General features: G+C 45.7%; 1 protein-coding gene across 1 annotated transcript in view; it reads left to right on the top strand.

Moving 5' to 3' along the window:
• ME3 (malic enzyme 3) overlaps nucleotides 1-14,121 on the top strand; it is a 114,696-nt gene that overhangs the window by 50,818 nt on the left and 49,757 nt on the right. Inside the window, exons 2-3 of the mRNA XM_061343388.1 lie at nucleotides 12,322-12,455; nucleotides 13,963-14,112. Coding sequence (XP_061199372.1) covers nucleotides 12,322-12,455; nucleotides 13,963-14,112 — 284 coding nt within the window. The remainder of the gene's footprint in view (nucleotides 1-12,321; nucleotides 12,456-13,962; nucleotides 14,113-14,121) is intronic.

The following is a 14,121-nucleotide window of genomic DNA, read 5'->3' as shown; positions in this document are numbered from 1 at the left end:
CAAACCATTCAGTGATGCAGCAATAAGGTTCATCCTGCTGATTTGGCACTAGCAATGTCTGTTTCCTTGGTTTCTGACAAACACGCATTGCTACCAGCTAGAAAAAAACAAAAGTCTTGCTTCAGGAAGTCATCAAAGGAAATGCAGTGTCAGTGTGTGACTGCAGCCACCCAGACGTAATGTTCACTAACCTTTTTGGAAGCTCTGGGTGATACGTCCTGGAAATAGCAACCTCCACAAGATCATCTGGAGTAAGTTACCAGGTTTGCCACTTAATTTCGTAGAATGATAGAATCATGGAATCCCAGCCTGGTTTGGGTTGGAAGGGGCCTTAAAACTCATCCAGTTCCACTCCCCTGCCACAGGCAGGGACACCTTCCACTAGAGCAGGTTGCTCCAAGCCCCTGTGTCCAACCTGGCCTTGAACACTGCCAGGGATGGGGCAGCCACAGCTTCTCTGGGCACCCTGTGCCAGCGCCTTAGCACCTCCACCTTAAAAAATGTCTTCTATGTCCAGTCTAAACTTACCCTGTAAGGTATACCCTATAGCATATATATATATATATATATACCCTACTTTAAAACCTTTACCTTATGTCCTATTGCAATGGCCCTTCTAAAAAGTCCCCATCACTATTATAAGCACCCTTTATATTTTGAAAGGTCACAGTAAGGTCTCTCTGCCTTTTCAGCTCAGTACCCAGGGCTTCAGTTACTTCAAAGACTGAGCAAGTTCAAAATCATTTTACATTTGCTTTACTTTGATGTCGCTGCATGACTGTGGTTCCAGGCAGAGGAGAAGAAAAGCCTGGACTGAAACATGAGTTTAAGGGGTCTGTTCCCAAAGATGTGCCCGGTGTCATCGGGTGGTTTTGAGGAAAGAAGTGGTAAATGCTCCATCCCTGGCAGTGTTCGAGGCCAGGTGGGACAGAGCCTTGGGTGACATGGTTTAGTGTGAGGTGTCCCTGCCCATGGCAGGGGGTTGTAACTGGATGATCTTAAGGTCCTTTCCAACCTTTATAATCTACGAATCTATGTTTCTAAAACAAAATCAGTGGCCATCCTAGCGTGCTGCGTGGAGGTCCTTCACAGCAGGTTGTAAGTGAAGATCACTTCAACCTTCCCAGACTCCATTTGGCTCTGCCTTCAGTGCTCCCCACGCTATAGCATGCTCTTTCAGCGAGGTACTATTAAGTTGAACCCCAACTTTGAATGGCAGGTTTGAAGGTTTGATGCATCAGCTGGTGTCTCCTAACAAACTGAGGTGCGTGAGTGAAATCAGTGCTTTAGCCATTGCCTTCTGATCATCCATATAGCAAGTTATTTTGGGATAACCCTTGTGTATTCATGGAGGCTGGACTGTTTGTTACCCTTACTGCAGTCACGCTTCATCTTTGCATCGTTCAGCCAAATTGTTGCAGTTACAGAAGAATAGATGTTCTGTTGGAGGAAGGAAGCTTCTGCCTTGGCCTTGGATGATACTCATCTAAGCTAGGAGAGGCTGGAGTAATCGTGCCGAGGTGGACAGGCAGCAGCCATGCCAAGAACAATATTATTTGCATTTTAAGTTATAGCATCTAATGGAATCAGGAACAGAACCAGGTTTTGTTCTAACCTCATTTGAAGGTTTGCCAACAGGGCGATTTACAGCTTCCTAGGAACAATGAACAGCTCATCTGTCTTGACCAACATGTAGTCACGCATGTTGCAAGCGGACATCAATGGTTTATAACATCTTGCTGCAGTTCCTGTTCCACAGACATGTTTGTCAAACAGCTCAGGAAATCAAAAGGGTTTAATCTTTAAGTTTCATCTCAGAGTAATTGGACTTTTGTTCCCCCCCACGCTCCCTATTCTGAACTTGGACAACTTGTTTCATACTGCCCTTGATTGAAAACAGTTGGAAGGGGATGGGAGTTTTCATTTTTTAATGTTTTTTGGAAGAATCTCAGTGACTTTATTACTTACTTGATTTATAGTTGAGTGTAAATCTGTTTCTAGGACAGTGGGTGCTTTGAAACTGGAAGTGGTTAAACTTAATCTCGAGAAAGTGATAAAAATTAAAGCACTTGTATAAAATTAGTGGTGTTTTGTCACCTGGAACATTTGGATATAGTTCTGCTCACACCATATGGAAAAAATAGAGCTGAGATTTTGAGGAGCAAAGAAAGTGGAAAATAAAAGGACTGTATCATTGGAAGAATATTTAGAGGTCCTGGGGGGGAAGTTTGATAGAAAGGATGTATCATTTTGTATTTGTGTTATAGTACAAATTGCAGTCCAGATGCTGCAGTATCAGGGCCAGGCACACTGAGTGCTGTACATTCAACTGCCTATGATTTAGAGACAGCTCAGGTCAAGTTGACAATAGACCAAGATCACAGGGAGAGTGCAGACATGAAAGGTCAGATCGCACGTATGTGAGCACTTCATGCATCTTCCTTTTAACCCTCTGCATTAAGAAGGAAGTAAAAGGCTGAAGTAAAACACTCAGCCGAGGAGGAGGACAAGGGGCTGGGTCAGAAGGTAGTCACAATAGGCTAGCTGCTGTCCTGGTGGTGCCAGAAGTAGTTTGGACAGGCCGATGGCTGATCTCAGCGTTTAAGCAAAACATATGCAGGGCGAAACAGCAGCCCTTGAGGTCACACTGATTTCATCTAAGGGCTGGCTGCAGGCTGGACTGGAAAGGATACGTGTTTGTGCTACATATGCATGTATATGTGTGCATACATACAGCTTGAGCTACCTGTCAGTGTTAAAAAGGGGGTTTGTGAAATACAGTTGTCAAAATGCGGGAGGAAAGAGAGGGAAGCAACATCCTTTAGTGCCATGAGAGACAAAATAAGACTATGGAAGGGCTGAGTCTGTGGAAGGCTGATAAGGGGGGGAAATATCATCATAGCGAAAGCACAGCCGAACTCTAAGGTGAGCTGCCAAATGAGGACAGCATGAAGATCTCCTCTTGCCTTCCAAAGGGAATCTGGACAGTTGGGAGAGCTGCACATCTCTCAGCTGGTGTTGTAGTGCTGATGGGCACTGCAGTGGGTGACTGCATCTTGGCCCTGTGCACATCACAATAGTTTTCTCTGCTGAGCCCCAGCAAATTTGCCTGGGTTGATGCATCAATGACCTTGCAGGATATATGGACTGCAGAAGCAGTGAGGGAAAAGCAAAAGCAGTGCAAATTACTGAAATGGGAAATGGAGGCTCACGCGGATGTCCTGCAGGATGCTCTGTGTTTACCTTCATGTTTAGTTATCTTCAAGTGGGGGTTGTATAACTGGGGGAGAGCTTAGTGGTGTTCTCTCAATTCAGTTTGTTTTACTGATGGAACAGGTTTCTTATTTAGAGCTTTCTTTATTTCTCATACTCTTTATTTTTAAAGGAAAGCATTGCCTTTTTATAGAATCTTTTATCTGAGGGGGTATCTGAATGTTTGCAAGCATCTTTGTAATGCCAGGTTGGACAGAGCCTTGGGTGACATGGTTAGTGTGAGGTGTCCCTGCCCATGGCAGCGGGGTTGGAACTGGATGATCTTACGGTCCTTTCCAACTCTAACTATTCTATGATTCTATGGTTCTATCTTGAATGGCCCACAGTGCCATGTCTCATTAAACAGCTATCAAGATTGTCGTTCAGAAACCAAGCCTGCCTGTGCTGTATTAGATGGGAATGAGCAGACAGCATCTGGTACTACTTAGGAAGCTTCTGCTGCTGGTTCCTTTCTACAGAGCTTTGGGTAAAGCATACAAGGACTTAAAAATGGTACAGTGAAGTCACCTCTGATAACATCAGTAACAATACTCTTGGTTCCTTTCACACTAAGCTTCCTTCCAAGTGATCTTGTGAAGCAGCAAGTTGTATGGCATTGTGTTGCAATGGTGTTCAACCCAATACAACCCTCAGCAATCGTCCGTGAGCTGGAATCCAGCACCAACCTGCATTTGGAGCAACTTCCTTTGCTGGAGTGGCAATAGCAAATGAGATACAAACTGCAGAGAGACTCCCGTCCCCCAACCCCACAGTGTGATGCAGTTTGCGTGCGAGCACCGAGTGCTCAAGACTCATTTATGTAATTGCTGGAACCTCAAAAGGAACGTAATGCTCTCTTTAGCATCAAACCCGAATTATATGCAATCACAGTTCACACGACCAGCTGCCTGTACAGTGGGAGAAGCTTCCAGACCTTGTAAAACTGGCTTTTAAAACTGCATTCTCTTAATGCTTTGGATCACATTTAAACCTTAAAATTGCCTTGATCTTTCTTCTCAGACACGCTTGTTTGAATTGAGGATGAGGGCTGGTTTTCATGGACTAGGAATGCAAGTGTTGTAATTTATGCTACATTCTTCCTGTCTAGGGGCAGCATCCTATTTGGGAGAGATGCGTGTGTGCAGCATCACAAACTGCCACACTCAGGCAGAGATATCGGGCTTTGTGCTTGGCAAACTTCCTGCAGAAACTGATTACTTCCTAATGTCTAATCTCAGTCTCCCCTCTGGCAGGTTAAAGCCATTCCCCCTTGTCCTATCCCTACATGTCCTTGTCCAAACCCCTTTCCAGGTTTCCTTCAGCCCCTTTAGGCACTGGAGCTGCTCTAAGGTCTCCCCTTAAGGAGCTTTCTCTTCTTCAGGCTGACCCAGTCCAGGTCTCTCAGCCTGGCTCCAGAGCAGAGCTGCTTCAACCCTTAGAGCATCTTTGTGGTCTCCTCTCAGTTAGCCCTAGGACTCGCTCTCCTCCTCTGGACTAGCTTGTTTCACTCACTAATCAGCATGAAATGTGTAACAGTGGTAGGTGTAAAAGAGATGTGTAATTACACAGGGAGCCTGAGCATCCTGTAGAGCAAACACTGGGTTGTCTTCATTTACTTGGGAGTCAGGAGGGCAAATCCACTGGGATCCGTGTGCCAAGATCACATGAGATATTTTTATATGAGGCTGGGAATTTGGGGTTTGCCTCAGGAATCTGACGATGCACTCGCCTGTCTCCCAAAACCTGATGTCCTCATTACTGCTTGCTTCATCAGGCTCCCTTCTCTGCCAAGTACATTAAGAGGAAACCAGGGAGTGCTTTGTCTTTTGGGCTCATCCAGGCAGGAGCAGTCTTTTGCTTTGTTGCTTGCACGTATGCATGCACCATGGGTCCCACATGGGATTCTGTGCTGCTCTGTTGCTCCTATTCTCTGTTTTATGCCTGTCACAGGCAAGTTTTTCTGTACCATGGCAGCCCTATTCCCCATGCAGTGATTTCACTCTTCTCCTTTACTGAAAGACACTGAAGCCTATATATAGACACTTCATACATGTAAAGATGTTTGTCAATCTAGTAAAAATCTAGAGAAATGTCAGCCTAACCTATTTCTCACTAAAGCCAAAGAAGTATTCCCATTAGCTTGGCTAGAGCCATGTGAGGATCTTAATATTTATTTTGTGGGTAGAAACAAGGTCCAAATTTGCCCCCATATTTGAGTTTCTTCAACGAAAAAAGGAGCTCTATCTTAACATCTCTTACTTGGCATTGTCACTCTTCACTTTTCCTATCAATAATGATGTTGGTTTTAACCACCATCGTAAGTCATAGAATCATATAATAGTTAGGGTTGGAAAGGACCTTAAGATCATCAAGTTCCAACCCCCCTGCCATCCCATAGATCCTTCACAAAACCAGCTGTTCTTTGGGGAAGCTTGTCTAATTCAGCTTTAGAAGTATGTTTTGTGCATACAATGCAACAGTACTTTGCTTGCAGATAAAACAAATACAGTTTCTAGCGTATGGATTTCTTTTTTTTTTTGAAGGAAAAGTTGCTGCCCTGGGGGCTGGCAAACTGTGGGAAATAGCAGTGAACTCTCTGCTACATTCAGTATAGAGCTGTACCCCTCAGTCTGAAATCACAGTGCAGGGCTTGAGGAGCTTAGCACTGAAGTTCTTCCTGTGGATTAATGGATAAAACCCTGAAGATATTTGTCTTATGAGGCTTTTTTATTGAGGTAAACTTTCTGTATCATATGGGAACAGCATGGTGCTTCTTGCCTGTGACCCTGTCACATGGTGCCTGTCGCATGCCCATCAGGATGTCATGGAGCCATAGAATCACAGAATGGTTTGGTTTGGAAAGGACCTTAAGATCATCCAGTTCCAACCCCCTTGCCATGGGCAGGGACACCTCACACTAAACCATGTCACCCAAGGCTCTGTCCAACCTGGCCTTGAACACTGCCAGGGATGGAGCATTCACAACTTCCCTGGGCAACCTGATGATGTCCTCATCAGGGAGGCATTTGCTGCTCTGAGCTAAACAGGATCAGGTCCCTGCTCAATGACTGTTCTGGTACAGGGGCATTGTCGTGTTCCAGTTCTGCTCACTCTGAGGTCTGTAAGACAGGGTAAAAATGAGAAGCATAATGGAAATACACCCCGCTAACCCAGTGGAAGGAAGTTATTTGCACAAAACAAAGCAGTTGCTGGTAAAACCTCATTAATAGTAGGGACAACTTATATTGTAACTGCATTAGTGAACCACATTAAAGATGGTTCCCCAGACACTGAAACAAACATGGAGTTGAGTTGCTTCATTATCTTTGTCTTTGAGTGGGTTTTTTTCACGTTCCCAGGCTCTGCAAGCGGCAGAAACAAGGATATGAAAGGATCAGAAACCCACGATTAAATCCCTTTGTAACAAAGGGGATGGCCGAGAATGTGGGAGTGTTCAGCTGGTGACTTTGAACCCAGAGAGAGGCACAGACACTGTGAGAAGGGCTTGTAAACCACAGTCAGCAAGAGGTTTGCCCAGCAATAGCTGCTGAGAAGGCACAGTGGGGAATCTGCTTCCCAGGTTTCAGAGAAGATACACCGGATGATGTCTTCCCTCATCCCACAGCATCATGGGTTTGGGTTTTTCCCAGCTTAAGGGCACAAAACCATGCAGATTAAAGGTAGTAAGAAGCAACAAGACATTTAAAATGAGAAAATAAAGGGTTACCCCTCTGATGTGCCTCTTTTTATGCAAATGTCATTCTCAATACAGCTTTCCCAAGGTGGGATGTACAAGACAGAGCCCATGCCGCTCCATCCACACCAGCAGTAGCAGAGAAGCAGCAGTGTGAAGATGGTTATCAAGCCAGCTGGAGCAGAGGAGACCACAGCAGGACCTGACCTTGTCAGAAAGACCTTTCACAGTGTAGAAATGGATGTTTGCTGCTGCTGCTCTCTGCTCCCCAGCACCTGCATGCAGTCTCTGTGAGGGTTACTTTAGTTTTAGTGCTGAACTTCTGTTTGCAGACAGTCAAATTACATCCTGGCTGCACTGGACAGGTCCAGGTATCTATGGAAAACACATTACAGGGAAAATCTGTATGGAATAAGGTCCTTGACTATTAGAATTTCCTTAGCATGGCTGTTAAATATGAATTATAAAGGAGAAGCAGATTAGCTGTGCCTGCTCTTGCAGCCTGCAGTGGTGATCCCTGTGTGTCCGTATTTCCCCTGCATCCCCTTCCATCACTCTGCTCTTATCAGACTAGAAATTTCCTTCTTCCAGGGGCTGTTTCCAAAGGGTTGGGAGATGTTCACTGACCCTTGGGAGATATTCACTGACCCTCATTGACTCAGCTCAGACACAGCCAGGCCAAGTTGCTTGAGTTATGGATTGTGGTCCTAAAGGCTGCCTGAGAACTGCAGCTTGAGGCCCAGCATCACGGAGGGCAGCAGGCTGGGGCTGTACAAACTGCCTAAACCCTTCAGTCTGGCCATGCAAGCTGCCTCACAGCCCTCCTTCCTTGTGCTGTGGCTTCTCCTGTAGTCTGGAACACAGGGATGTGGAAAGATGCAGTAAGCCAAGACTTTGGTCCAAAAGGATGCTGAGCGGCTGGATGTGGTCCAAACCACAGTGGACTCTGCATGTTCTGCATTATGTAAGGCCTAATTCAGCCCTTGATTAAGCCCCCATTGCCTTAATAACAGTCTTCTGATGCCCTTTGTTTCTCTGCTCCCACCTACAGAAATATGGTCTATAATGAGTAAATGCTAAGGCTAAGCCATGCTAGCATCCCTCCTGCTTGTATTCATCCCAGAGTGAAACACCGTCTCCTCACTGCTCCTTTATCACAGGCTGTGATAAAACTAATCCTTACCTGTGAATTGGCTTCACCCTTCAGTTTCTGAAATAAGTGTCTTTTATGGGCTACAAAGAGGGAGCTACCACAGAGCAGACTTGGTGCTGTCAGCGACAACAAAACAGAAGCATTTGAGGTTCTTTTAGAACAACCCCCCCTTGCTTAGCCCCTGCGTAGCGTGAAGCCTTGTGGGCAGCTGATGGCTTTGCCTTTGTTTTTGGGTAGTGACATAGCATCTGCCCTCTCCATGCCAACTCATTTCCCGTTGAAGAATGAATTGGAGCACCTGGCTTTAGCTCCGCAGGGCTGTGGCTCACCGTCTAATCATTAGACCTTTCAAGACCAGAAAAAGAGTGGTACAATATGGCTTTCAGGCAGCCTTAAAAACCCCTAAAAGCTTTAATCTTAAACATAGCCATACCTCAGTGAATTCCAGCTTTTGATCTGGGGCAGAATGTGTTTCCAGATTCATTTCACGCTGTGCTGTTTCAGTGAATATAACCGCTTCACCCAGGGGTCCTGCTCCGAGACCTTCCATGGAACTTCAGAAAGCAGCCTTCAAAGTTAGAGCAGGCAGTTTCTGCTCTGCTCCCTGCCCTGCCACAAAGCCACCATAGGACAGACCAGCTCTGTACTTAAAAGCGTCCTGGTTGTGAAGGCAGCGACTTCCTCATCACACGTGGTTGCAATTCAGGTGCAGTAAGTGCAGGAGTGCAGTGAGCTGGAGATGTTGTCTGTTCGTATGACCATGCTTCCCCTTGGATTGTTGCTAACAGACAGCTGTGGTTGTGTTTAAACAGTTTAATCTGCCCTCACGCTCCAAAAACATCCATTCGTGTGCATAGATCTCCAAACTGAATCATAGGATCACAGCATACCAGGTTCAGCAGAACCATCCGTGTCCTGAGTACAGCATTCAACAGCGATCGCAGAGGTTTTGATGCTGTCTCTGGGTTTGACAGCAAAACCTTGACCTCTTGCCTCGCAGGTGACTGCTGACTCCTCGTTGGCTGGCTGGGAGAGGAATGGTTTCTCTCTTACATCAAAGGTTTCAAAAGTACTTGGTTCTATCCTGACACAGACCAGGAAAAACCTGAAAGATGCATGTGGGATAAAGATCTGTTCCTCTGGAGGATAATATCTTTTCTGAAATAGATGCAGAGGTGTTGCTTTTCTTTAATTCACTCTAGTGCGCAGTTTACTGTTAAGAGAAGTGTCACACTGTGTACAAAGCACAGATCTAGCAAACAGGAGAATTAGCTGCAATCCTTTCCCGTATCCCTTCACAGGTTTCTCAGCATCACTGATAGTTCGACAAACCTTTATCACCAGCATCTGCACCCCTTACAGGTGGGCAGCTCTTCCAGTGATCCATCCCCATGGCTGTATGTCCCCAGCTGGCTGTGCCAGTGTCTGTAGGACCATCTATGTTGTATCATCAGCCAGGGGAGCTGCTCTGAGCTCAAATGACCTGGTTATTTTTAATCCAGGTACTTCCTCTCTCTGATGAACCATGTGACTGCACACATGCTTGTGCTGGCACAACCATTGGGATGGCACGGGGACAGGAACAAGCACCAGGAGGGGAGGGAAGGCTGCCAAAACCAAGTTCATCAACATGTGTCCTCAGTGTTTCTTGTGCAATAACAACAGTTGTTTGTCACGGAGAAACACTAAATCCATGGAAGAAAATAGCAGTTTAACAGCTCTATAGGCATAAAGCTGCTTATTATGATTTCTTATGTGTTGGTCTGTGTGCTTGAGTAGATGTAGTCCAGTAATTCCTGATTTTGAATCCTTTACTGCCAGCTGTTCATCAAGATAAGCCTCAGTTGGTCAGTTATGGGTGAAGTTTTCATTAGGATTTAAGCTCCTTAGAAGCTTCTGAAAATGTTTCCTCCTATCCTGCTGTCTAATCTGCTATCAGCGTAGCAGAAACCCCATTAATTAAGAACTAAGACCTTTTCTAATCTTCTTCCCAGACTGCAGAAGGCATTTACCATCACTTTTCATGGGGCTGAGTCCAGCACAGGGCACTGCTGGTCATCTGGAGCATCAGCTCCTGCATGCACGGGAGTGGGACACGCTCAGGCTTCTGCCTGGGAAGGGTGAAATTGTCCCATAAGAGCAGGGTTATCCCATGTAATCTAGCATTCACGCTTCAGCTGTGGGCCAGGGTCAGCTGCTTAGTAAGACTTGCGGTGCTCTGTGTGCTCCCTGAATAAACAGAACGGGTTAGCACTGAGAAAGCATCCTATGTGTCATGTCTGTGTGCTAATATGCCATTAACACACACTGTGTCTGGTGGAAAACTGGAAGGTAACTGAAGCTGATGAGTTGGGTATGCAATGATGAGTTGGGTATCAAATTGTTCAGCCTGAAGAAGAGAAGACTGCATGGGGACCTCATAGCAGCCTTCCAGTATCTGAAGGGGGCCTGTAAGGAGGCTGGGGAGGGACTCTTCATTAGGGACTGTAGTGATAGGACAGGGGGTAACGGGTTAAAACTTAAACAGGGGAAGTTTAGATTGGATATAAGGAAGAAGTTCTTTACTGCAAGGGTGGTGAGGCAGTGGAATGAGTTGCCCAAGGAAGCTGTGAATGCTCCATCCCTGGCAGTGTTCAAGGCCAGGTTGGACAGAGCCTTGGGTGACATGGTTTAGTGTGAGGTGTCCCTGCCCATGGCAGGGGGGTTGGAACTTGATGATCTTAAGGTCCTTTCCAACCCTAACTATTCTATGATTATGATACAGTGATGAGTTGGGTATACTACTCAGTATCCAGATCTAAGTTTTTGTTAACTGGAGGTTAGCAAATGTGATGCCCATCTATAAGAAGGGCCTTGATGAGGATCTGGGGAGCATACAAGCCTGTCAGCCTGATCTTGGTGCCAGGGAAGGTTATGCAGCAGGTATCTTGAGTGCTACCACCACACAGCACGTACAGGACAAGCAGGTGATCAGGCCCAGTCAGCATGGGTTTATGAAAGGCAGGTCCTGCTTCACTAACCCAGTCTCCTTCTATGACAAGATGACCGGGTTAGTGGATGAGGGAAAGCACTCTTCCTTGGGTGAAAAGCTGGCTCGATGGCCAGGCCCAAACAGCGACATTTAACAGAGTTAAGTCCAGTTGGTGGCTGGTCACAAGTCGCAAGGGCACAGTACTGAGGATAATTCTGTTCAATGCCTTTATGAGTGACCTGGATGAGGAGATTGAAGGCACCCTCACTAAGTTAGCAGAGGACACTAAGCTGGGTGGGAGTGCTGATCTGCTGGAGGGTGGGAAGGCTCTGCAGAGGGATCTGGACAGGCTGGATCCATGGGCTGTGGCCAGTGGTATCAGGTTCAATAAGGCAAAGTATTGGGTCCTGCATCTGGGCCACAACAACCCAATGCAATGCTACAGGCTTGGGGAAGAGTGGCTGGAAACTGCTCATGGAAAAGGACCTGGGGGTGCTGACTGATGGAGCTGAACATGAGCAGCTTGTGCCCAGGCAGCCAAGAAGCCAACAGCATCCTGGCCTGTATCAGCAATAGTGTGGCAGCAGGGCCAGGGCAGTGATTGTCCCCCTGTACTCAGCACTGGTGAGGCTGCACCTCGAATCCTGTGTTCAGTTCTGGGCCCCTCACTACAAGAGAGACATTGAGGTGCTGGAGTGGGTCCAGAGAAGGGCAGTGGAGCTGGTGAAGGGTCTGGAGGTGTGTAAGTTGTATAGATGTGGTGCCAAAACATGGTTTAGTGGTGGACTTGGCAGTGTTAGGTTTATGGTTGGAGTCTATCTTAAGGATCTTAAGGTTCTTTTCAAACCTAAATGATTCTGTGATTCTAAACATGTTAGTTGATTTGTAAAGCACTGTGGGAGCTGGGCTTTCAGGAAGCCATTGAAAGTAGTAGAAGTGAGCTAATTAATTAATGTAAGATTGCCATGAAATGAATGAAACCCTAAGAATACGTACACTATAAAGCTGTATACACTATAGAGACCAGCCAAATTCAAATATCAAGAGAGTGAACCATCAAAACCCTGCTGGCACTGGGACTGCTAATCCAGAAGCTGTAGGGTCAGGATGGTCCCAGCCCCATTGTCTCTGCAGGGAAGGACTGCTTCCAAGCCCTCAACGGCTGCGTGCTGTTGCTTGCTTTGCTCTTGGATATGCTATCTAGTAGTGCACATCGTGCCATTTAAACATGCCTTCCTCTTTTCTTCCCAGGGAATGGCTTTTACGCTCCAAGAGAGGCTGCAGCTGGGAATTCATGGCCTCCTTCCTCCTTGCTTCTTAAGCCAAAACGTTCAAGTCCTCCGTGTGTTGAGAAACTATGAGAAGCAATCTAACGATCTAGACAAGTATGTCAAAAACATCTTATTGCCTCCCTCCTCCCTCTGTCCTTTTCAGTTCTTTAAAGACCCCAGGAAGACTTGAGGATCCTGCATCAAGACATACAAGCTAACCCTCAGTGTCACCTTCATGCTCTCCAGCAACAGGAGTGTTTATTCTGGCCTGTCTGCCTTCACTTCACGTACATCTTCCATAGTAGCACTGGCACTGCTTTTTTCTACCACCCCATTGCTGGAGAGCTCTGGTATTAGCCCAGCAATTCGCTCTACCTTGAGTAGAAGTGCACAACAAAAAGGTAGTGCCTGCCCCAGAGCACTGGAGATGGAGTGAACACACGTAGTGCATGTACCTGTTTGCTCATCAGTACATTCACTAAGATACTGGATGGAAGAACAGAAAGAACCTGCCAAGTGGTAGGAAAAGAAGAAATAACCATAAGCAATGATGTGTATTGACTAATCTCTCTATTCCTAAACTTCCATTGCATCCAGTATTGTTTGTCAGGGTTACTGATGGAAGATGGTGTTTGACTCCTGTTGTGATAGACAGTAGGGTTTGCATCCATCCATCTCAGCTGCCATAGATCTGGGACTGATGCAGCAGGGCTCTTCCCCAGCAGATCAATTCAGCTGGCTTTTCTATATCACAAAGGACTGTGTCTGTCTTGCAAATCATACATTTTTGTCAGTGAGGGATGCCTTTTTGAAGCCACACTGCAAGATCAAGTGCTGAACACAAAAGGGCATTTGTCATTTTGTTCGTACAAGTATCTCAGACAGAAAAACATCTGCAGTCTGTTTATTTTTCTGAGTTTTTTGGTTTTCTGCCTTCAATTTGACAAATCCAATCTAAGCCAGTGAAGCATTTTCAAGAAAGAGGAATCTTAAGAGTGACATAACTTACTCCATGTCACCAAGCAGTCATATAAAACCTGGTGATGCACGTAGAAGTCTGGACTACACCAAGGATACAAAGTTGATTTAACATTTTCCTTTTCTGTATTAATGTGGTTTGGGTTTTTGATTTTCAGAGATGGAATTTAGCTGCTCCTCAATTAATTATTTAATCCCTTAGTGATGAAATAATTGAGAGTGCAGGGTAATGGAGAGAGAGGTTTTGTGGAAATAGTTGAGGAAAGACAGTGCTTTGAAATGTGCGTGTTAACATTGGCATACGTGCATATTTCATCTTCCAGACTGCAGGGTAGATGTTTATAAGAAAGATGATGTACCACTCTGTCCCATGTAGCCCTGAAGTTTGCTTTTGACCTTCTCCATTGTGTTTGTTTTTAATGCAAGTTCAGAAGTTCTGAGATCATGCTTGGGTCTGACTTCCAGCCCCATAGAGCTGTCAGGGAGGATGGTGGACATGGTCAGGTCCTCTAGGGAGTTTTGCTCCAAGTATCTGTTCATGACATAGCAGTGTGGAGTGTCAGGGCTTGGGAGAGCTGTGTATATAGTGAGTGAGCCAAAAGCCATAAATACTAACACGTATCTGTTTTATTTTACTTTCAAGGTATATTATTCTTATGACATTACAAGATAGGAATGAGAAGCTCTTTTACCGAGTGCTGACCTCTGACATCGAGAGATTCATGCCCATCATTTACACCCCAACAGTTGGCCTGGCTTGTCAGCAGTATGGTTTGGCTTTCAGGAGACCACGGTGAGTAAA

This window comes from Neopsephotus bourkii, unplaced genomic scaffold (assembly GCF_033783945.1).
Source record: "Neopsephotus bourkii isolate Nb327-2 ecotype Australia unplaced genomic scaffold, CSIRO-AGI_Nbou_v1 NB_1825, whole genome shotgun sequence".
In the NCBI taxonomy this organism is placed as follows: domain Eukaryota; kingdom Metazoa; phylum Chordata; class Aves; order Psittaciformes; family Psittacidae; genus Neopsephotus; species Neopsephotus bourkii.
The sequence above is the reverse complement of the archived record's forward strand: the minus strand, read 5'-3'. Positions and strand labels throughout refer to the sequence as shown.